Source organism: Setaria viridis, chromosome 3 (genome assembly GCF_005286985.2).
Source record: "Setaria viridis chromosome 3, Setaria_viridis_v4.0, whole genome shotgun sequence".
NCBI lineage: Eukaryota > Viridiplantae > Streptophyta > Magnoliopsida > Poales > Poaceae > Setaria > Setaria viridis.
In genome coordinates, this window is record NC_048265.2 from 23,032,125 (window position 1) to 23,055,568 (window position 23,444).

The window sequence follows — 23,444 nt, forward strand, 5'->3', positions numbered from 1 at the left end:
TGGTAAGGCACTCCCATACACCACCTGTACATATAGCAGAAATAAAGAAGTTATTAAACTCCCGAGGTGTGGATGGATTGAGAAGACTACATAAATATTATGCATAAGTATACCTTAATGGTGATGTTGCTGACCGGTTTATGCAGCTCACATGAGGTGCGTTGTGTGATGACATCCACGGGTAATCTTAGCGTCTACGGATCGGGGACCCCTGTGGAAGAACAGCTGCTCCCGAGGCATTGAGAAGGACTGGCGATGTTTGGATCCGGCAGTGCTATAGATTGGGCCAACTCCGCAACTGCTAGGGTCACTCGACGATTGATTTCCTCCTGCATTCTTACTTCTTGGGAATGCACTTTGGATTCTAACATACGCCGCAAGCTCTCCTCTTGCTATTGCTTTCTTCGCTTGCGGCTTCTGTACGAGTCCATGTCATTTCAGAAAGCGAACTTCCATGAAACGACCCCGTACCCTCAGCAACATCCTGGGTGCTCGGGATTCCTGAGGGCCAATGTGAGCTCATCATTCTCTCGGTCCACCTTCAACCTCCCAGCCTTAGCATCTTCAATGTTCTTGATAAGCCTTTCGGCCTTCTGACGTATTGTCTCATTGAAGAGCAGTATCCCATCCTCTTGACTCAGGTTGCCTCCATGAGCGTAATACCAATTTTTCGATCAATCGGGCCATTCAAGAGTTGCTGATACGATAGTCCAATCGATCAGGTCTTGTTCCATCTTGCGCCATCTGGGAATTGCAGTGCTGTAACCACCTCACCCTAGATGATGATAGTACTCCTTGCCATCATTTCCAACATTGGTGCGAACCTTATTCGCACTGTCTTCACTCGTCTTGTATTCGACAAATGCCTCCCAATGGTCCCTCAACTTTGGCCACTCCTTGAAATCCGGAGTTTGGCCGTTCTTGATGAAGGTGGCATCCAGCATCTTTTTGAATGTTTGGAATTGTGTGGCCATCTTTTGCAACGTCCACGATTTCACATCATCTTCATTACTCCTTCGGGAAATGTGAAATGTTTCTTAACATCTAACTACAACATTTTCTTTTCTGTATCCAGGAGTGTGTATGGATTAGTACTTTTGCCCCTCCATTCCTTGATGTTGATGGGCACGTTGTCTCTTACGATTGCCCTGATCTGACTCACGTACTTTTTTGCCATGTTTTCAGAAGCAATCGGCTTGCCCTCTTTTGTGACTTTCATGATGATAAGTCTTCCATCCATCACCTTTGTACGACCTTGGGGCTTCTAAGGATTTATCGATCTAGAGGGCTAACAGTTCAAGATTCGTTAATTAGTACATAGTAATAACAAATAAGACATTATAGATGGGGTAAAACAATGGAAATGATATATACCTCACCGGAACCTTTCGTCACGGCAAGGTTTTGCTGGGGCTCGGGCTCTTCATTGACATCTCTGGACATGTTGAGGAACATGTCCATCTAGGAACCCTCTTCATTGGTGTACGTTACGGGAAGGTTGGAGCCACTACCACCAGCAATAATCTGCTCCAATAGATAGCTTGCAGTCTCGTCGTCTACCATCTCAACTACTTTAAACACACAAGAAATAATAGTTACATGTATGTTAAGGTATATACATGAAATCATAGAACAACCATGAAAAAAACAAAATGATTGAAATGTACACATGAAACTATACACTTTACATGAAAACTTACAAGACAATTACATGAATGTCTTAAATAAAACTTACATGAAATGTCTTTAATGAAACTTACATGAAAACTTACATGAAAGTTACATGAAAGTCTTGAATGAAACTTACATGAAATGTTTTGAATGAATCCTACATGAAGTGTTTCTACAAATTTCTACTAAATTCTAAGAGTTTCTACCAAATTTGAAGTGTTTCTACAAATTTCTACTAATTCCAACTAAATCTACCAAATTTGAAGTGTTTCTACGAATTTCTACTAATTTCTAAGAATTTCTACCAAATTTCTTCTAATTTCTAAGCATTTCTACCAAATTTCTACTAATTCGTAAGAATTTCTACCAAATTTCTACTAATTTCTACTAATTCTCGAAGCATTTGTACTAAATCATAGTAATTTCTAAAAATTATACTAAATGTATACAAAATTACACTAAGCACTTATACTAAATAAGTCTTAAGCATTTCTACAAATTTCTACTAATTTTTGAATCATTTATAATAAAACATAGTAATTTCTAAAAGTTGAGCCCCTCCACCCGCCGGCCACTTTTCCATATCATGAAAAAGGTGCTGCATCAAAAATGACCAGCGGGTGGGGGGTTTAACTGCAAAATAGTCCCACCACTAATCCTATCCATTGGATTAGCATCTTGTGGTCTTGATTCATAGTTTTCAAGGTTGCACGGGGTAGATGGTTTGCACTAGATACGTCCCCCTCTTGATCCCAGTTCCAAATTGCAACCGGGACTAAAGGGTCCTTTTGTCCCGGGTGCCAATTGCAATAGGGACAAAAGCCTGCCCCCCCCCCAGTAGTCCCGGTTGCAAATTGCAACCGGGACTAAAGGGGGGCATTTTGTCCCGGTTGCAATTTGCATCCAGGACAAAAGGCCCTTTTTCCATTTTCCGTCTTCCGCCTGTTTTTTGCAAATAGATTTTATATATGTTTTCACTGGATTTCAGGAAGGAAAAAATAAGAACTTTAAATATTTTGAACGTGCAAAAATATATTAAATTAGCCAGTATATTTACAATAAGTTTGAATGAATCATTAATTCTATACTAGTTCTTTTAGTTTCTAAAATAATTATTTTACTGCATCACTATCATCAATAAATTATTCAATTAAATAATTTCGATGCTCGAAAAATTCAATTGATGTATGTGGTTAACATTTTTTGTGTTGATTGAATAAATCTTCACCTCAACTAATTTAAACACATAAATTTATATATGTTTTCAACTGGTTTTGTTAAAGAAAAAATAAAAACTTTACATATTTCGAACATGCAAAAATATATTAAAAAACATATTTTGAATAATTATTCACCTCACCTAATTTAAACACACATGAAATCATAGATACGTTAAATTAAAAATCGTATCAAGTAGTGCATGAAATCATAGAACTTTACAATGTAACTTTACATAAAGGTGAAGCATATTTAGTGCATTACAATGTAATGTTAAAAATCTTCTTCTTCACGAAAGTTCCTTGGTCATGATCGTGGCGTAAGTATGGAGCCTCTTCTTTGGCTCGCATGATGTTTGGATCAACTTGAACAGCGAATGGAGGCATGCCATCAAACTGATCATAATCATCTAATTGGTTTATTTTGTTCTCGTCTCCCACTAATTTTCTTTTACCTGGAAGCACTATGTGGCGCTTTGGCTCCCATGGCTCTCCTGAATTTTTCTTTGGTTTGCTAGACATGTCCTTCACATAGAAAACCTAATGCACATCATTGGCAAGTACGAATGATTCATCATTATATCCAGTCTTGGTCAGGTCCACTATTGTCATTCCATATTGATCTTTGGTTACGTCAGTTAGCTTCACCCATTGGCAACAAAACAGAGGGATGTTCAGCAGTCCGTATTCGAGTTCCCATATCTTCTCTATGAAACCATAATGCGAGTCCTTGCTCCTGTTGTTATCTACGGCATCTATGCGAGTACTACTATTTTGGTTCGTACTTGTCTGGTCTTGGGCTCTCGTGTAAAATGAAAAACCATTTATCTCGTAGCCTTGGAATTTCACGATTGTGCTAGCCTTGGCTAACCAAGCGAGCTATGGGTGAATCTCAGAGTTACCCATAAGGTGTTGACGCAACCAAGAGGAAAAAGTATCCATGTGATGATGTATAATCCAGGCATCGGATTTCGTCAGGTGTTCGAAAACTAGCATCTGCTTGTGTTGCTCGATATACGAAGCCACAAAGGATGATTGTTGCAGAATAGTGAAGTGTGCCTTGTCGAACAAATCAGTATCATTGCTCAAACTTGTTTTCCTTCCAAGGGTACTCATTCCCCGCAGTCTCCTCTCGTGGTGTGAAGTTGGGACCCCAATCGAATTAATTGAGTCAATAAAATCAACACAAAACTCAATGATCTACTCTGTTCTATATCCCTTGGCGATGCTTCCTTCAGGACGAGACGATTAAGAACATAGTTTTTTAAGACTGACATAAACCTCTTGAAAGGCCACATATTGTGCAGGAATACTGTACCGAGAATAGTAATCTCTTTTACTAGGAGAACTAGGAGGTGCATCATAATATTGAAGAAGGATAGTGGAAATACCAACTCAAAGCTGACAAGACATTGCACCACATCGTTTTGCAGCTTTACTAGCTTGGTTGGATCGATTGTCTTCTGCAAAATTATATTAACAAACACACATAGCTTTACAAGCGGCAATCGGACATTCTCTGATATAATACCCCTCAGTGCAACCAGAAGCAACTAGGTCATCAACATGTGGCAGTCATGGGCCTTGAGATTTGTGCAGTTCTTTTCTTTCATATTTATTATTCCCTTTATATTTGAGGAGTACCCAGACGGAACCTTGATACTATTCAAGCATTCAAACATGATATCCTTCTCTTCCTTGCTGAGAGTGTAACTGGTAGGACGTAAGTAGTGCTATCTGTTATCTCTCTTTTTCGGATGTAGGTCATCTCGTTGCCCCATACGTTTCAGGTTCTGTCGTGCTCCAGTGTATCTTTTGAGCTCCCAAAAACACCCATGAAGCAAAGCACGTTCAAGCAAAGATTCTTCATCAGGTGCACCACGTCTATTGCGTTGCGGACCTCTAGGATTTCCCAATAAGGTAGCTCCCAAAATATTGACTTCTTCTTCCACATGGGTGCACGTCCATTATCGTCATTCAGAACAGGTTCACTACCCAAGATCCTTTCCAAAAACTACCCTCACATCCTTCATCATATCAAAAACACGCTTTCTGTTACAGTGTGCAGGTTTTTTACGATGGTCTGGCACCCCTTTGAAATGCATCCCTCTCTTTCTCAGCGGGTGGTTAGTAGGGAGAAATCAGCGATGGCCCATATAGATGACCTTCTTACAATGCTTCAAATACATGCTGGCTGTGTCATCTAAATAGTGGGTGCAGGCCCGATATCCCTTGTTTGTCTATCCCGAAAGTTTACTTAGTGCAGGCCAGTCATTGATGGTTACGAACAACAATGCTCATAGGTTAAAGCTCTCTTGTTTATCCTCATCCCACACACGTACACCTTCTTCCTTTCAGAGCAGTAAAAGTTCATCAACCAATGGTCTTAGGTACACGTCAAAGTCGTTGCCGAGTTGTTTTGGGCCTTGGATAAGCATAGGCATCATAATGAACTTCCGCTTCATGCACAGCCAAGGAGGAAGGTTGAACATACATAGGGTCACAGGCTAAGTACTATGACCGCTACTCAACTCACCGAATGGATTGAATCCATCGGTACTTAAACCAAACCTTATGTTACTTGCATCACTTTCAAAGTTTGGGAATGCTCTATCCATTGATCTCCACTGGGCCCCATCCGCGGGGTGTCTTAGCATCTCATCTTGCTTACGTTCTTCTTTTTGCCATCGCATCAACTTAGCATTCATCTTATTTCTGAACAAATGCTTCAAGCGTGGTATTACAGGGAAATACCATATCACCTTCGTGGGAACTCTCTTCTTGGGAGGCTGCCCCTCAACATTACCAGGATCATCTCGCCTGATCTTATACCGTAGCACTCCGCACACAGGACAAGCATCCAATTTCTCGTATTCATCACCACGATAGAGGATACAGTCATTAGGAAATGCGTGTATCTTCTGAACCTCCAATCCCAAAGGGCAAACAATCTGTTTAGCTTCATATATTGTGGATGGCAATTTATTATTCTTGGGAAGAATCTTCTTGACAATTTTCAACATCCCCTGAAATGCTTTATCGGACACACCATTTTTGGCCTTCCATTGCATAAATTCTAGTGTGGTACCCAATTTTTAATGGCCCTGCTTGCAATCTGGGTATAACAATTTTTTGTGATCATTAATCATGCGCTGCAACTTTTCTGATTCCTTCACAGTTTTGCAATTTCTGTGTACATCCCGTAGCACCTGACCAAGGTCATCAGTAGGGCCGTCTTCTACAAACTCATCTTCATCAGCCTCGTTCATTGTAGTATCTGCAAAAGCTTGGCCTGCAGCCCAGTCTGGAATGTTGTTATCATCCTCCTCTTCTTCGCCGTCTTCCATTACAACCCCTCTTTCACCGTGTTTAGTCCAAACTAAATAGTTAGGCATGAAACCGTATCTAAACAAGTAGTTGTGAATAATCCCCCTGGAAGCTCGTGAATAGTCCTTCTTGTTACTGCATTGGAAGCATGGACAACATATGAACCCGTTCTCTGGCTTGTTCGCTTTGGCCACTTCGAGAAAATAATGCAAGCCATCAACAAACTACTTACTCCATCTGTCCGTGTTATACATCCATTATCGGTCCATCTGCATCGTATTACGTACGCATTTTTTTTATTTCTGTTGTACATAGCTAATTTTAATATGATTTTTAGTATGCAGGTCTCTAATATCTTGCCAACATTATAAATATTAGGTTATATGGTAGTTGTTTTTTTACCAATTCAAATATATTGTTTCTTCATCCTTCAATGATTACAAATATTAGATTCTCTAGTTGCGAATAAGTGTGTCATTTCTATTTTGCATCAAAATTCATCGTTACGTGCCTATTGATGGTTATTTGATACACTTTATGACTTATCTACATGCTATTCATGATTGAAAGCATGTCAAATTTTGTAGTGCAAATGATGCTGAAAGTTTAGATATAGATAGAAATACACATATTTAAATTTCAGATCCAAACAACATGATACACTACGACAAACCATCCACTGAGTAGTATCTAGGAGGACTTTAAGCATCCTTGGGCGGCGAAGATGAAGGTTTCGCTGACCCAGCCTCATCCTGTGGTTTATTTGTGCCTCCTACAATGGTAATACTAAGTGGACGTGAAACACTCGGAACTGACGGTGGAGCATAATGACCACCAAAAGGAGGTTCCTGATCCGCCGCAATAGCATCTTCATGACATCATTGCAAATAACGAAGCATTGTTTTCTCCCCCGTGCTCATTTTCTTCAAGTTATCATGAGGGCCAACTATGGTTTTCCCCTTGCTGCGAGAGGAACGACGATCACCCCCACCATCGCCACTACCACCGGCAGCAGAAGTCATCTTTATGTACAATAATTCATACCTTAGCACTGCTTGCATACACACATCCTCTCCATTCTTCCTTATTCTAACCAACTCATTTTTCTCCCTCTCTAAAGCATAAAACAAAGCATAGCAACAATAAATGAAAGAAGGATGAAGTAGCTAACCTTCACAACACTTTGGATGAGTGAAATCCCCATGGAAATAAGGAAAATAAATTTGGGCAGCACCTCCCCTAGGCTTGCTTCGGCACCATGGAAAGGAGGATGAAGCTCTCTATCTTGGGAAGTGGAGTAGCTCAGGCTGAAAGAGGAATATGAGGCATCTGTCTTGCGATTTTATAGGGGAGGAGTTTTTATCCCGGTTGGAAGTTTACTCCCGGTTGGTGTTTCCAACCGGGACAAAAGGCTCCCCATTTTATCCCAGTTGGAATTACCAACCGGGAGGGACAAAAGAGGGGCCGTCGATGGTAAAAAAAACTAGCCGTTACAAGCGGGACTAAAAGGGAGCTTTAGTCCCGGTTGGTATTTAAAATCAAGACTAAAGCTCCTCCAATTCAGCCTACCATGGTATGCAACCTTTAGTCACAGGTCAACTTTAAATCGGAACAAAAGGGGATGCATGTAAAGTGAGCTCCATGTCAGTGGGCTCAGGGGGCATCATCACGTCGACGGGTCTTCGCCTACTGTCCACCAACTGCCACAGGTAGGAAAGGACCGCCTCATCGCCAGGTTGAAACGAGAACGGTGGTGGTGTCTGTAGGCGTGATCTCCTCTCCGGTGAGCCGCCGTCGCCGGTGAACGACGACGCAAGCGCAGCGCCTCGTACATGGGCTCCCAGAGCTCGCGGTCGCGGTGGGCGACGAGGCGCCTCAGCCCGGTGCAGACGAGCTCGGCCCGCGCGAGGTCCGCGCCGTTCGTGAGCCGCGCCAGATCGCGGCCTTGACGTCGCCGGGGAGCGACGTGAACGTGGGCTCCAGCGCGACGCCGTTCCTCCTGCGGCAGGTGGCGACGAGCGCGCGCCGGCAGAGATCGTCGGAGAGCCGGCGCCAGAGCCCCTCCAGCCTCGCGTCGCTCCTCATCGCGGCGTCGTGTGGCCCAGGCCGCCCGCCAGGAGCGGCGGCGAGCGCGTCCACCAGCACGCAGTGCTCCACCAGCCATGGTTTCGGTTCGTACAAGACGTAGAGGACGAGGTGCCACCGCCCGTGCGCCTGTATCCTCAGCACAGCGGCCTCCGCGTCCTCCCGGTGCAGCAGCTGCGGCGCGTCGTACCGGAGCGAGAGGGCCAACGCTGTCCTCCCCGCTTGTCTCGGAACCCGGCTGGGGTTCCGGCCGGAGCGGTGGGGCACCGGGACAAAGCCGGCGTCGAGGAACGCGGCGTGGACAACGATGATGAGGCGGCCGAGGAGGCGCTCGCCGTCCCACCGGCCAGCGTCGATGGCCATGTGGAGGGGAGAGACCATCACCATGGCCCGATGGCGACGATGCCGTCGATGCGGCCAGTGACTTTGTCAGGACGCGCTGACGTGTAGAGACAGGCCATTTCATTGCATTTTCTGTGCCATTAAATTACGATGCATTGCTGCAACAAGAAATCAAGAACGATTCTATATGACGTGGACGCTTTGCCTATACAAATAATTTTGCCCCTCAGACGCCTGTTATGAGGCATTCCTTGTGCATGCGATGATGCCATTGCAAATGGTCATGCCGTATGCTAAAACCGGCATGCCAAGAGTGAGGAAAAGGAAGGAGAAACTAGTATGTTCAGATTTGGTGGCTCTGTACCTATCCGCTACAAATTCGTGATTAAAGGCTCAAAAGTGTTTTGATTAACGCAAAACTTGGTGAGCCCCGGCCTTCCACACTACATTATTGGTGTCATCTAATAGTCCGTCTCATGCATTGACACGTAATTTTGTGATGACTCAACAGACAACCCGTACAATGGGTTGTCTTATAACTTGTCTGGTAGAGTTATATAATTCTTTAATTTGTGCATATGAAAAGGAAATATTATGAGTTGCATGGCAACAATAACTCGTATAATGGTTGTTGAGTTGTGTCGTAGTCCTACAATTTAGTTCATGAGGCGGTTGTTTCGCGAAACAACGACCTCTTTCTCTGTCCTCCACATCATCAAAAATCCTACATGGCACTGCATGAGACGACCTATGAGACCGTTGACGTGTAGCAATGTACTTGCCATGATTGGTTGATTAGAGGAGTTTCGTTTGTTCCGATGACTACAATTTCACATAGAGCAGTTCAATAGATGGTCAGTTTGGATGGTGAAATTTTGTTAATGGATATATAGGAGACTCGCGGATCTACCCCTACCCAAACTCGTGCATTGTGGACCAGTGGTGTGGGAGATACGATCCAACTAATTATCAAGAGGACAGAATGTGTGATTTTTCTATTTGACAGTTATCATACCTTTTGTTAGATGGTTACGGTTGTTGTTGTTGTAGATGTCATGCATTTAGGTGAATGCGTTTCTGCTGGTTTAATTGTATAGAGGTCGTAAAGAAGACTTTTTTTATCCACTTTTTAATTGTAGTGGAGGCTTGAAGTGATCCCGTTAGTTTTTACTCCTCATATTGAGAATGATTCCCAACGTAGTAGATGTTTTCCTCGATGTTCATCACATGACGAGATTTATCGGATCATTGTTGCTTTCATGTATCAAAAAATTATTATTATTTAGCTGCTAACTATTAGCACTAGTAGATCCAAATAGGTCTTGGTCTTGCTCTGCACCAACGAGCCTTGGGGCAGTTGTACCCAATGCGCACCCTCCAGCCAAATAGAACACCCAAACCATAGAGAACAGTACTGCCCCAGTGCCACTGCCCAATCAAGCACACAACACTCTACACTCGCATCCGTGACATTTGTCGAGTAGTTAAGGGCAGCTAATTCATCGAACAAATGATGTTCATCACTTCGATGTGCATCTCACTAAAGGCAAAAACACCCTCTCGACAAGTTTTTACGCAACGGAAGTAATACAAACAAGAACACAAGCACGGCCGGTCACCGGTGTTTCCATCGGTACCAAGACGACGGAGCGTGGATTGCATCGGTGCCGCGCCGGCGATTCTCCTGGACACAAGAGGCCGCCAGCCGGCCTCGCCCTGCGGCGCGCTTGCCTCTCCCGGCCGCCATCCGATTCCTTCGGCCGGCGCCCAGGTCTGCTTCCAGCTCCGACGACTCATCATCACGATCGACCGGTCGTCGCGGTCGATAGGGAATGAGGAACGGCGGAACGAAGTAATACACAGCATAAGAACGGATCACCTTGGTATCTCCGGGCGTTCCTAGCTGTGATGTTGCCGGATTCCACCGCCTGGCCATCACGTACCTCTCCTTCCAGCTCGTCTCCGGCGAGTAGTGGCACCAGTCGGGGATGAACCAAGACGCGGCGCGCGAGTCGGGATGCACGTAAAGGATGACGTGCCTCCTCCCGTGCGCGAGTATCCTCAGCACGGCGGCCTCCGCGTCCTGCCGGTGCAGCAGCTGCGGTGCGCCGTACCGGAGCGAGAGGGCTGACGCCGTCCTGCCCGCTTGTCTCGGAACCGGGCCAGGCTTCCGGCCGGAGCGGTGGGGCACTGGCACGAAGCCGGCGTCGAGGAACGCGGCGTGGACGACGATGATGAGGCGGCCGAGGAGGCGCTCGGCGTTCCACCGGCCTGCGTCGATCACCCTGTGGAGAGGAGAGATCATCAGCATGCCGAGTGGCGACGATGCGGTGACTTTGTCAGGATGCTGGTGACGAGAACACCTGTGGTCCTGCTGGAACGGAGTTTGCTAGTACAAATTTCACGGTCACTTCCTTGCATTTGATCCGAGCCACTAAACTATGATACGTTGCAACAAGATTACAATTTACAAGAAAGACGGACCCTTGCCTATTTAAGTAAGAGTTTTCCATTGCTCAGTCGACTTAAATTTCATCGATAAGCTTTAATTGATATCTCGCGATTAGTATTTGTTTGCACCCAAAATAAAATTCGATTATGAGTATGTGTTGCGGAGCCCAATTTTGCATTCAAGCTAGGTTTGTATTTTTGAAACTCTGTACTCAAAATGATTACGCTTCACAACTCTATACTCATAACCGAATTTGTATTTTGGATGCAACTTCAATTAATTTCTTTGATACTAAAGGGGTGTTTGGATTGGCTCAAATAGAAGGGCTAAAGTTTAGCCCATAGATATAATAATGGACTAGACATGGGCTAACTAGGGCTAATGGGCTCTAAGCACCAATTAGCCATTATTTGTGAAATTAGTTTTGCAATTAACCCATGTTTAATCATATTATTTGGCATCCATAGCCCAATCTAGTTAGATATTGGGATTGATAAAGCGATGGTCATGTCAATTTCCATATCAAATACATAACCCAATCTAAGATTTCAACAAAATACATTTCATAAATATAGAGGTGCGATCCGAATGAAACAATTTATAAACGAGGATGAGAAAATTATATGGAGTAATTGGTAAGAAATCTACCTCAACCCGGTAAAGATAAGAAAGTATGTACTACAAATTTACTTTATTATAATACAATTTGAATCAATTATAGGATTTAATTTATACATCCTACATTCCAAATTGTAGGTTATTTTAACTTTTCTAAATATATAGCTTTTGCTATATACCTAGATTTACATTATGTCAAAATGCATAGCAAAAAATAATATATTAATTTAAAATTTAAAATGGAGGGAGTGCAACAACTTTTACCTTATATCTTCTAAAATTCGTAGGCTGTATTGATGGACTTTACATATGTGTTAAAGCAGATAGGGAGTGCATTGTTTTCGAAAACATATAGAGCATGATTGGTTCTTTTCCAAAATTTTGGCACGCTAAGATTTTGGTAAACTAAAATTTAGGCAAAAAACTTGCTAATATTTTAGTAAGGGGGTGTTTGGGAGAGGGGTGCTACAAGCTTCCCAAACACCCTAGCTAAATCTTGTGGGCTAAACTTTAGCCCCCCTCTAATCATTTAGCCAGTTGGGGGTAGCTAAAATGGACTAAATGGACTAAAAAGTGGTCCCCCGGACCACTTTCCCTCCCTGCCCCCTCCCCTCTCTTTCCTTCCCTCAATCTTTCTCTCTCTCTCTCCCCGCTCCTTCGCCTGAACCGCCACCTCCGCCTCGCCGCCGCTACCGCCGCCTCCGGCCAGCCCCGCTTCCTCCACCTCGCCCGCCGCCTCTGCCCCGCCGCCGCCGCCGCCACCGCCGCCGCGCCCGGCCCCGCGCGCCCCCGCCGCCTCCACCTCGCCCGCCGCCTCCGCCTCGCCGCCGCCGCCTCCGACCGGCCCCCGCGACCTCCGCTCGCCCGCCGCCTCCACCTCGCCGCCGCCGCCTCCGGCCGCCCCACCCGCCCCCGCGGCCTCCGCGCCGGCCCCCGCCTCCTCCGGCCGGATCCGGAACGGCCACGGTGCGCATGCGCCGGCGGTGGAGGCTCCGGGGCTAGGGGCGGCGGCGGCGCGGCGGAGATGACGCTGGAGGACGACTGGTGCCTGGTGGCAAGTTGATGAAGGCTAAACACCAGTGGTAGGAGCCCATTGTGTGGCAGTACTGCTCAAGTGCTCGTGTAACTGTGTTTTGGCCTTTGGGAGGTACGCTTGTAACAGTGCACGCTATGCAGGGGTAAAAGGGTCATTTGGCATAGCAGGTACTAAATTTTAGCATCCCTCCCAAACACCCCCAAAGGCTAAAGTTTAGCACTCTTTTTGAGAGGGCTAAAATTTAGTTCAGGACTAAATTTTAGCACCCTCCTCCCAAACAGGGCCTTAATAAATGTGAGATGTTGCCAAATATTGGTACCAAAGCATGCTAAAAGTTTGGAAGCCAACTAATCAAGTCCATATATGTAACCATAGAGTACATATAGTACCATATTTTTTTCTTCGCCGCCACCGCCCTCCTCTCTCTCCACGCGTCGCCGACCACCGCCACCAGCACCTCCCCCGTCCCCGCGCCGCTCGTCGCGGCTACCAGCCCCTCCCTCTCTCCCCGAGCCCTCCCTCTCTTGAGTCCGGAGGAAGAAGAAGATGCTAATAAGTGGGGTCCGCTCATCAGCGAGAGAGGGAGAGAGTTGGGTGGGGTGAAATGTGAATGACAAGTGGAGTCCGCTCGTAAGTGTTTCCAAAAGGTCATAGCTGTTTCACCAAATGACTTTCAGTTTTCTCACAGCTCACAACCTACCTCAGCTTTTTCATAGTCCAAAAATTACAGCTACTTTTTCAAAAGCCACGTATCAACCAAACACAATACCACATTTTTTTTTCGGGTTGCGTACGCTCATCTCTGTCCTAGAAAGTCAGCGGCCCGGCCTGGATCACGTGGGTGGAGCAAATCAATCGCCAGCGAGGAGGCCCCGCTGCGCTGACTAGAGGACACGATTTGAAGAGACCAGCCAACCAGGCCAACCAACCAACCAGGCAACCTGTCCATCACGCCAGCACGCCGCGCGCGACGACCCTTGAAGGCTCGAGCTTTGACACCGGACGCCCGCGCCGACGACCCGGCCGACCATGGCTCTCGCTCCCACGCCACCTCCGCCGGCGCCGCAGCGGCCGACGATGCGGCACTCCTCAGCGTTCCTCCTTCCTCTGCCGTCCTCCTCCTCCTCGCCAGCGCCTGGCGGCGGCCCCGCCGACGCCAGCGTCGCGCTCGTCGTCCTCAACCAGCCGCTGCCCCGCTTCGCGCCCCTCCTCTGGTCCCGCGGTAAGCCGGTAACCAGCCGGCACACGCACTCCCGGCCCGGTGCTCCTTTGAATTCCGTTTGCTTTGCTGGCTGACTGACTCCCCTGTTTCCTGGCGCGGCGGCCTCCGTTCCGTTTGGCTGGACCAGCGGTGGTAAGGGTGTGCGCGGACGGCGGCGCCAACCGCGTCTTCGACGGCATGCCGGAGCTGCTCCCCGGCCAGGACGCCGTCGAGGTCCGCGAGAGGTAATAACGACGCCGTCCCGGTCCACAGCTTTGCTTGTCTGTCCCGTCTTTGTCGATTGCGTAGTAAGACCGGCGGATATGCTTGGCTTTTTGAATGCAAATCCTCTGTTCGAGCCTTGCTGCGACTGCATGCCCGGCATGTGCTTGATGCAATGTGGCTTGGTGGCATTGGTGGCTATGCCAATGCGTTGCCTGCTCTGCTCTAGTGCTCTTGCGGTGTGCATCTGTCATCTGATTCTGAACAAGCGCAAAGGTTTTTGGTATCCTCCAGTAGAAATGATTTAATTTTCTCGGCTATGCAAAAAAACAGCTACTATTGATGCTGGTGCTGGCGTTGGTTGCCACTTCTCGGTAAATCTCGGCCTATTGGCTAAGGTCTGCATTGCTGTTAGTAGTGGTACTGCATTCACTTTGTTATTTGCTATATCATGAACGAATATGCTTGACAGCTTGAGCAGTGACAAGCTTTTTCTTGTAAAGGAAAAAAGGCTAAAAGTTACTTCAAATTGCATTTCCATCGTTCTCTCTAAAAAAGGTGCATTTCCACTGCTGTTAGTACTTAGTAGTGAATTGTCGTATTTCTTTATGCAGGTACAAGCCAGATGTAATCAAAGGGGATATGGACTCAGTACGACCAGAAGTGAAGGAATATTATTCCAACTTGGTAAACTGCCTTATTCAAAACTAGATATATGAAAAAAATACTGTTTGAACCAGATTATGTGGTACATAGTAGTCAGATGCCAGCTGATACAACTTTCTCATTAAATTGCCACGATATGCAGCATTCTATATGTTTTTAATTCACTGTAGATATCACTGCTGTTATTTACGTTTCTTCACGCATGTACTTTCTTTGAGCTTGAAAATGATGGCATGTTTGATTGCGGGAGCTTAGTTGTGGGTTACTACGAACACCATAGTGGGTAGGAGCACCCTTGATAAAAAAAATGTATCTACGTAATTGTTGGAAACATCTGTCCTCATTACAACTGCTCGATAATAAGCAGGAGCACAAGAAGATCGTACACTAGTTTCAACTTTTTAGTACCTCTTTTAGTTTTTGTGATCAAGTGGACATTTTCCATGTACCAGTGTATTCTTGTTGAAAGGAACAAAACACTGGTCTTGGAGTTTTATCCATCAAATGAAGATTTTATCCAAAAGAGGGGATAAATAACAGTATCCTTCTTTGTTCTGACTTCATATAATATTGGTGGTGGTATCGAGTTAAGATACATAGTACAATATTGGTGGTGGTTGCGATTATAGTACAATATTGGTGGTGGTTGCGATTATAGTACAATATTGGTATCTAGTTAAGATTCAGCTAGGTGATTGCGATTATAGTACCTGTTTTTTCATGATGGTTGCTGATTCTTGTGACCTTGACATTTTTTTGTTTCTTCTGTACTGCAAAACCGCATCTCTATCACTGTGTCATGGACGTTCCTGTGTCAAAAATTTATTCTTATTGCATCATAAATTCAATATGTACTAATGAGCTTGATCTTCATTTTCCTGCAAAATCTCTCAAAACAAACTCTTTATCTTACAGCATATCTTCTAAAACAGTTCTCTTGTGTGATCAATTGCAGGGCACCAAAATTGTTGATGAGTCACACGATCAGGACACCACTGATTTACACAAGTGTATAGCTTTTATAGCTAAGAATTCACCTGTTGCAGGCAAATCTAACGTAAGCTTATCCAACTCAATAATGTGGATTATGCAATTCAAGCTTTACAATATCCTTTGTTACTGACAATCGATGGACGAACAACCCTGCCTTTACAATATTATTGCCATGTATTTTATCTGCAGATCTGCATCCTTGTCCTTGGTGCCTTAGGAGGCAGATTTGACCATGAGATGGGAAATATCAATGTGCTTCATCTCTTCCCAAACATCAATATCGTCCTCCTATCAGATGATTGTCTGATCTTTCTGCTTCCAAGAACACACAGCCATGAGATCCACATTGAACGATCAATCGAAGGCCCCCACTGTGGGTTGATCCCAATTGGCATGCCATCGACAAGCACCACCACCACCGGACTCCGGTGGAATTTAGGTGAGCCTCATCCTTATCTTGCATAGCATTGGTTTAGCAACAGAAATTGACGTTTACAATGCATTTCATCTGTACAGATAATAACAGTATGAGCTATGGAGGATTGATCAGCACGTCAAACATCGTGGAGGAGGACAAGGTGACAGTTACCTCTGATTCTGACCTTATCTGGACAATATCGCTCCAGAAATGAATATTCAGAGTAGGATTATCTGTACCAATCCAAGGTTCCTATTTTGTCTCGTGTTTCACACCACGGAGATGTACCTGACTACCACGAGCAGATAGGACAATATATTCCGTTGCCTTCAATGTTGCAAACCTGATGTAGAGTTAATATATGTAATTTGGCGGTTCTGGTAACAAGATATGGCTATGCTTGCAAAAAGTTCAACTATGTGTAATGGGCTGTTGAAATATCTGACGTGCCAAGAACTGGTTTCCCAAATACTCATCCAAGCAATGCTCTCTTCTTCACAGAATGAGGTCAGGGGTGAGATTTTCATATGAACACTATGATACTATATCATATATGTTATGACGATCTGATCTCATCCGAAAATCAACAATTACATTTTTTTTTCCACTGGGACATTTCTCAAATAATATCATCTTGGAAATTTCTTTCGACATCAGGAAAAAGGCCATGAGATTTTCTGCCAGGGACATGAAGAATAAGAGAACAATTTCCATCTGAAACTGAAACAGAGTCAGTTATCCGAAGTTGCATGACCTTGTGTATCTTGTACATACATCATGCAAAAGTATTTTCACAATGTATAACTTTCTTACTAAAGTAGTTACTTCTAGAAAACAAAATATTGCAGGTCAAAGAATCACAATGGAGATGGGGTTGGCCATAACAAAGTCAAACAACTTGCGGTATCTAGACCCGTATGTCCTAGATAGGATTTCTTTAAACGTATTAAGAAGAATTTCTTAATACGTTTAAAGAAATCCTATTATGATACTATCCATATCTACGTTACTGATGACTCAATGGTTGCCACTATCCATGTGCAAAGTAACCTTAACCCAATTGGATCAGCTTGAACTAGAATTTTTTCAATTCACTCTAAGAACATAATTCAGTTGTCAAAATAGCATCCTGTTTTCGAACAGTCCATAAGAACATTTCTTTTAGCAGAGGTAGTTACCCGGAATCAACCTCATCGCTCAGCTCAAAAGAAGAAAAGAAAGGAACCTTCAGCACTTCAACTTTCCGCTTTCTATACACAAATCCCTCCATCTATATTTATAAGGCATGGTATGATTTGGCACGGTCTTCCAAATAATATTTTGACCATTCATTTATCTTATATTATATTGTTTATGGTTATAAACTTATAATCATTGTAGAGTATGTTTGATTGCGAATCCGACTATATAAATTTTGCATCATAAAAATAAAAAATTAATACTCAAATTATTGATTAAAGATTGCAAAGTTTGAATCGTGCGCGACTTATAAATAAAAATGGAGGGAGTATTACGTATATACTAGAAACTCTAGCATGGCTTTGCCGCGCCCTACTTGAGTTGGGCCAGTGTGCCACCTTCTGATGGCAGGTACAAGGGTATTATGCTTATTTACTTATAATCTTGCAGTGGATGTGCAGTTGCCAATGCAACAGTTGGAGCATAAAAGAGTTTCAGATATAGATATACTGCTTAACATACCACTTTTTGATAGCTACATTTATAATCTCTCATCCCTGCTCACACAAATAAAATTAGGTTGCTTCATAGAAAATCATGAGAATAAATTTGGTTTTGTAAGCTCTGCTACATGGCAAGAAGTATGGAAAAAATTACTAGTGTGTTTGTTCAAACACCACCTTCAGCCAAATGCGCCCATAGCTTGGAGGCTGGAACTCAATTTTTTTTTTTGGTGGTGAAAAGCTTAAGTTATCAACAAGGAACTCGATCCCTCATTCCAAGGAGTGGCCACAATATTAGTGTAAGCAGAAAAAAAGATGCAGACGAAGTTACCAGATCTAACAAATTATGGGAAGTTCCTAGTATGAGGATAGTTTCACAATGCAAAGTAGCAAAAGGTTTAAAACACACAGGCCATAAACTGATCTAAGCTTTTAACACACAACTAATAAGCTCCTTTCGAACTTGTGCCCCCACAGCATATTCTAAGCAAATGACATGAAGAAGATTTGCATGGGAGTGAGAAGAGTCATGTGCATGTTAGTTGGAACCATGGCAAGCAACTAACAGAGCATAATCTGATAAGTCTTATCAAACAATACATGCTCATGTACAAGCAACTATTGATTGACAAATTGCATCGTTGACGCTATTCCTGGAATGGTCAACTTCACAAACAGGCCAGCTGATGCAACCAATGAACTCAACTGATTCAGCTGTTGAATGCTGAAACTACTGCATACATCTATCACACCAATAGATCATCGCTGGATACATAAAGCATTCACGGCAATTGATACAATAATATGAGGCAATGCTACCACAGCTGAACTGGTTAATTCATTGCATTCGATTGATCCGCCAAACCATCGAAACAGAATATAATATGCAGCCAACAAATTCGATTAATCAAGCCATTGCGCTCGAATATGCTACCTAAATTCGTTATGGAGCAAACACAAAGTAGCAGACAATTTCCCAGCCACGCTAGCTCTCTAATTTCACTGGTGGCACCTAGGAAAAACTTCCACGGAGCTTGATTTGACTCACCTGTGAGTTGGGCATGGGTCTCCCCTTCGCCGCCGCTTTTGGAGACGGGGGCGGGAGCATCGAACCAGTTTGCTGCTGAGGCGGGCGAGGAGGCGGCATGTAGCTGGAGATGGGTGCCGCAGGCGGCGGCTGAGGGAGCGCCGGCACTGCAGCCGCTTGGGGAGGAAGCGCGAGAGCGGGAGCTGGAGCAGCAGGGGGAGGAATCGGGGCCTCGAGGAGAAGATGAGGATGGGCGCCGGGGCGTGGAACAGGTGAACCCTGGGAGGAGCTGGTACCGGCGGCACAGGGAGACTGGGGGAGGGGAAGGCTGGAGGAGCCGCCGTCCATGGCGACGACGAGGGGAAGGCGATGGGAGAGGCAGGTGACGAGTGCCGAATCGGAGATCGCGCGAGGTGGCCAGGTGGGGAACCAGGCGGTGGTGGCGCGGCAAGTGGAAGGGATTTGGCGCCGGGCGGACGAAGTTCGTGGCCGCCGTGGCAAGCGGACGGCGGAAGGCCGCGCTGCAGGTGGAGGGAGGAGCGCCCGGAGCGGAAGAGCAGTGGCCGGCGGGCGGCGGGGCAGGCGCTCGACGGTCGCGGAGGCGATGGGGCAGGCGGCGACGAGCGGAGGGAGGCCGCGGCGGCGAGAGGAGTCTACGCGCTCGAGATGAATGTTCCGGAAACTCAGATACCTCGTGCCCGCTTTGGACGGCCCGATCAAAATCCAATGGCTGCAAAAACGTGGCGACGTGGTCCAATCACGACTCGAAAAGTTCACCGGATTTAGGTCTATGGAGATAGTACTCTCCCGCTAAAGAAATGACCTTTTTCAAACTGTGTGCTGTGTCATTTAAATCCCATTCAGCCCATTGTCCATAAAGTTGGCCCAGAAAGAAAAAGGCTTTAGCGAGATAACGGCCCGGCCGCTCTTGGGAGTCTCTTCTTCTTCCTCCACTCCGCGCCCCCTCCCCGCCGTCTCTTCCCCCAAAAGACCAAAACCCTAGCCCCTCTCCAAACCCTAGCTGCCGCCGCTGCCGCGCATGGGGGGCTCGCGGCGCAAGTTGAAGCGCTCCCGCGCCAAGGTCCAGGTGGGGCTCCCGCGCAAGAAGCCGAGAGAGTTCAAGCCGGCCTTCGAACTCCCCGAGGCGCTCGCCGCCGCCGCCGCCGCCGAAGGCGGCGCGGGCTGGGACGCCGAGGGCAGCGTGGTGAAGAACTACGCCGCGTTCGGGGTGGTGGCCAACCCCAACCTCCTCGGCGCGCACGCCCGTGGCACCCCGCGGCTCGTCCAGAGCGCGCCGCTGCAGGCGCCCGACATCGCCGCCGCGCGCGCGCCCATCCCGGAGTTCGAGCCCATCGACACCGGCAGCGACCTCGAGAACGATGGTAAGCTCGTTGCGCCGTTTCATAGTGTTTATTGGGAAATCCTGGAACTGAGTTGCCATATATAAATGGAAGATCGTGTAATTAACATGTTGCGCGTAGCTCTAGTATCTCAGGATGAAGGTGGTAGATTTACTTTGATTTTGATGTGTATAGTTTGATTACATTGGCTACAAATCTTGCCCTGGTTATTGGCTTGAGTGATAATGCTATTCTGAGAGATTGATCAATATAAAATGATATGTGCCGGTAACTGTGATGTCATATATAGCACTTGATGAGTCTCTCAAATTTGATTTTCTTTATAGTACGAATGATTGCTTTTGAGATCTGAATCTTATAAAAAATGCATGCTATGTGAATCCAGCAATGAGGTAAGATTAAAAATAAATTTGATGTCTTCCATATTTTAATCTAGGAAAGTGAGCATCTGATGGTTGAATCCATGGTTTTTAAAGCGGTAAGGCGAGGCGAGGTGACACAGCACCGCTCAGCCGCCTAGGCGATTAAGGCGCGAGGCAAGGCGACGCCTTACATATGTCCTACCATATAAAACAAAACACTTTGGCACATGAAACAGAGCAATTAGCATACAAAACAGAGCAATTAGCATCCTAATCACAGACTTCCGTGGTGGCCCCAAGCCCCCAACCTCTCGTGGGCCAAGTCTTATCCCAACCCAGCGGCGCGGCCTGGCTCAGGCATCTTCCCATCTCTCTCTCCTGTTACCTTTCCCTATCCTCTCCTCTCTCTCTCCCTCTGTTACCTTTTCCCTTTCTTTCTCTTTTTCATCTCTCTCTACGCAGCTTGGAGGCGGCTCAGGCGCTGCCCGATTCCCAAGCCGGCGGTGAGCACGAGCTTGGTTGTAGCTAGGGGAGTATCAGCCTACGGCGGATCCATGGCATGGAGGTGCCACGGTGGAGAGGAAGCCCTGCGTGGGGATGCGTGGCTCCTCTGCTTGGGCGGCGCGCACGAGATTGCGTCAGGAGTTGCCGCGTGCGGAAGGGTCGGAGCTGCGCAGGAAGGGGAAGGTCTCTTCCCACTCGCAATCCCTCTTCCTTGTCTCCTATACTCTTGTCCCTCTCGATTTCTTCCCACGCGGGGATGCGTGGCTCCTCCGCCTGGGCGGTGCGCACGAGATTGCGCCAGGAGTCGCCGCGCGTGGAAGGGTCGGAGCTGTGCATGAAGGGGAAGCTCTCTTTCCTCTCGCAATCCCTCTTCCCTGTCTCCTATACTCTTGTCCCTCTCGATTTCTTCCCGGCGGCAGGCGGATGGCGCTCGATTTCTTCCCGCGCAGCAGGCGGATGGTGGGAACTAACATGCAGGAGCTCGATTCTTTCCGTGCGGGAACGATTTGGCGGACGCCATACGTGCGGCTGGTTAAGCGACGCCGACGCCCAGGATTTTCTGCTGCCTGGATGCCTAGGCGTCGCCTTGAGGACGCTTTAAAAACCATGGTTAAATCTGAGAAGTGCGTAGTTTGCAGGAAGCTTCTTCAAATTTAATGTTAATTTTTTTAAATAAAAACAGTTTTAGAGCAGATAGAACAAAAACTCAAATGTAAAGTGCACAAGGTTGTATTGATTCAAACTCAATTTGAATTGCTTCATTCAAGTTGATGAAGAATTAAATCTCTTTTGATTGTCTATCCACAGTAGCTTGTCTGGTGCTTGTTACTAGCATTATTCTTGTGCATTGCCATGATTATATATTCTCTGAAGAGTATGAAAAAATGGTTTCTGCTATATGTAATGAGTTCCATCAATGATTTCGCTGTATATCGCCAAACGTTCAGTGAATTAAAATTGGATTTTGTTTCTCCTTTTTGCAATATGTTGTATTTGATCGGAGCCTCAAAATGCATCATGTATGTATTAATTCTAGCAATATGATCAGTGATCACGAATTTTAGTCTATAGGCTATTACTCAACACTGATGCCCATAAAAAGTGTATCACTTTTCTTTCCATGAGATTTTCTCAAGATTGCTTTTGTCATGTCCATGTAAGCTATATACCAATTGGAGGTGTAATATGCATGTATAGTTTCATGTGTCCTTTGTTGTAGTTTAGGGACTTAGCTTTTATGCTTGGCCATGGTTATCATACCTTAATTATTGTGCATAGAAGATTTTGACTATGCAATGTTTTGTGGGATTCAATAGTGAGTATGACAGTTTACCTGTGTATGATCCTCATCCAAATGATTCTATGTAACAGATCTGAAATCTGCACTTGGGAAGAAAAGGAAGGATGGCAAATCTGCACCATTGCAACCACTGACTAAAATTCAACGTGTTTGCATCGGCAGATTAATAGAGAAGTATGGTGATGACTTCAAGGTATAATCAAGTTCCAAAATGTGTCTATCCACGCTAATGATTACAGAGATTTTAAATTCTGGGAAGGTAGACTGAAAACTCTCATGCTTGCAGGCCATGTTCATGGATACCAAGCTGAACGCAATGCAGCACTCAGTGGGTACTCTGAAGAAGCTCTGCGAAAGGTACCACGCTGATGGCAAGCCTTTTGTGTATCCACTGTAGTATCTCACGCAAACATCTATCGTTGAGATTCACAGTTTACTCTGTTCCTCCCACAAATGGAACATGAACAATTTTGTCGATGGTGGTACTTGCGGATGACTTGAGTGTAACAGTGAGCTTGTTTCTCTTGTCATGTGTTGTTGGCATTGCCATGTGGTAACTTGTGATCTTAACTGTCATGTACTTCGGCTTGATGTAATCCACATCGTCAGTGACACCCTCCCCCGTGAAGGCCCTTCATTCACTGAAGGCCTTGCCCTCCAAACGTGTATGTATTCACGGCTTATGAAGGTCACTCTCGAAGCTACGTTGCGGGTGGCTCGGTGTTTCATGTAGCAATGTAGTCTAGTATCCAACACAATCTCAATGTACCTACCTACACGAGTATCCGTTTAGTTTTTAAGAAAAGAGAATCTATGCATCCACTCCAAAAATCCGTGCTTTAGGGGGTGTTTGGGAGCACTCCACTCTACGAAAATCTTTCCTCCGCCCCCTCATCTTTCCTTGTCTTTTAGCAATCTTATTTTCTGTCAAACTATCAGATTAATTTGCAATTTTGTTGC

At 45.6% G+C, this 23,444-nt stretch overlaps 3 protein-coding genes and 1 pseudogene across 3 annotated transcripts; 2 read left to right on the forward strand and 2 right to left on the reverse strand.

Annotated features, from left to right (window-relative positions):
- Positions 1-7,689: 7,689 nt before the first annotated feature.
- Positions 7,690-8,776, reverse strand: LOC140222112 (uncharacterized; annotated as a pseudogene).
- Positions 8,777-13,681: 4,905 nt separating this feature from the next.
- Positions 13,682-16,673, forward strand: LOC117851056 (thiamine pyrophosphokinase 3). Its single transcript, XM_034732957.2, has 6 exons — positions 13,682-13,970; positions 14,098-14,194; positions 14,786-14,858; positions 15,793-15,894; positions 16,020-16,269; positions 16,347-16,673. Exons 1-6 carry the CDS (start codon positions 13,778-13,780, stop codon positions 16,460-16,462), a joined length of 831 nt encoding a protein of 276 aa, XP_034588848.1. The 5' UTR covers positions 13,682-13,777; the 3' UTR covers positions 16,463-16,673.
- LOC117851057 (uncharacterized) lies at positions 15,688-19,806 on the reverse strand. The gene is made up of 3 exons (XM_072292394.1): positions 19,792-19,806; positions 16,420-19,687; positions 15,688-16,338 (listed from the first exon to the last, which is right to left on the reverse strand). The coding sequence occupies exons 1-2, from the start codon at positions 19,804-19,806 to the stop codon at positions 18,764-18,766; spliced, it is 939 nt and encodes a 312-aa protein (XP_072148495.1). The 3' UTR covers positions 15,688-16,338; positions 16,420-18,763.
- Positions 19,807-19,858: 52 nt separating this feature from the next.
- LOC117850980 (uncharacterized) lies at positions 19,859-23,041 on the forward strand. The gene is made up of 3 exons (XM_034732872.2): positions 19,859-20,339; positions 22,556-22,677; positions 22,771-23,041. The coding sequence occupies exons 1-3, from the start codon at positions 19,997-19,999 to the stop codon at positions 22,879-22,881; spliced, it is 576 nt and encodes a 191-aa protein (XP_034588763.1). The 5' UTR covers positions 19,859-19,996; the 3' UTR covers positions 22,882-23,041.
- Positions 23,042-23,444: the final 403 nt, after the last annotated feature.

Bases quoted from the DNA above. Each gene is read 5' to 3' on its own strand.
- LOC117851056 (XM_034732957.2), top strand. From the start codon at position 13,778: ATGGCTCTCGCTCCCACGCCACCTCCGCCGGCGCCGCAGCGGCCGACG. The intron at 13,971-14,097 runs GTAAGCCGGTAA...TGGCTGGACCAG, and splicing joins GCCCCTCCTCTGGTCCCGCG to CGGTGGTAAGGGTGTGCGCG. The intron at 14,195-14,785 runs GTAATAACGACG...TTCTTTATGCAG, and splicing joins GCCGTCGAGGTCCGCGAGAG to GTACAAGCCAGATGTAATCA.
- LOC117850980 (XM_034732872.2), top strand. From the start codon at position 19,997: ATGGGGGGCTCGCGGCGCAAGTTGAAGCGCTCCCGCGCCAAGGTCCAG. The intron at 20,340-22,555 runs GTAAGCTCGTTG...TCTATGTAACAG, and splicing joins CAGCGACCTCGAGAACGATG to ATCTGAAATCTGCACTTGGG. The intron at 22,678-22,770 runs GTATAATCAAGT...TCATGCTTGCAG, and splicing joins AGTATGGTGATGACTTCAAG to GCCATGTTCATGGATACCAA.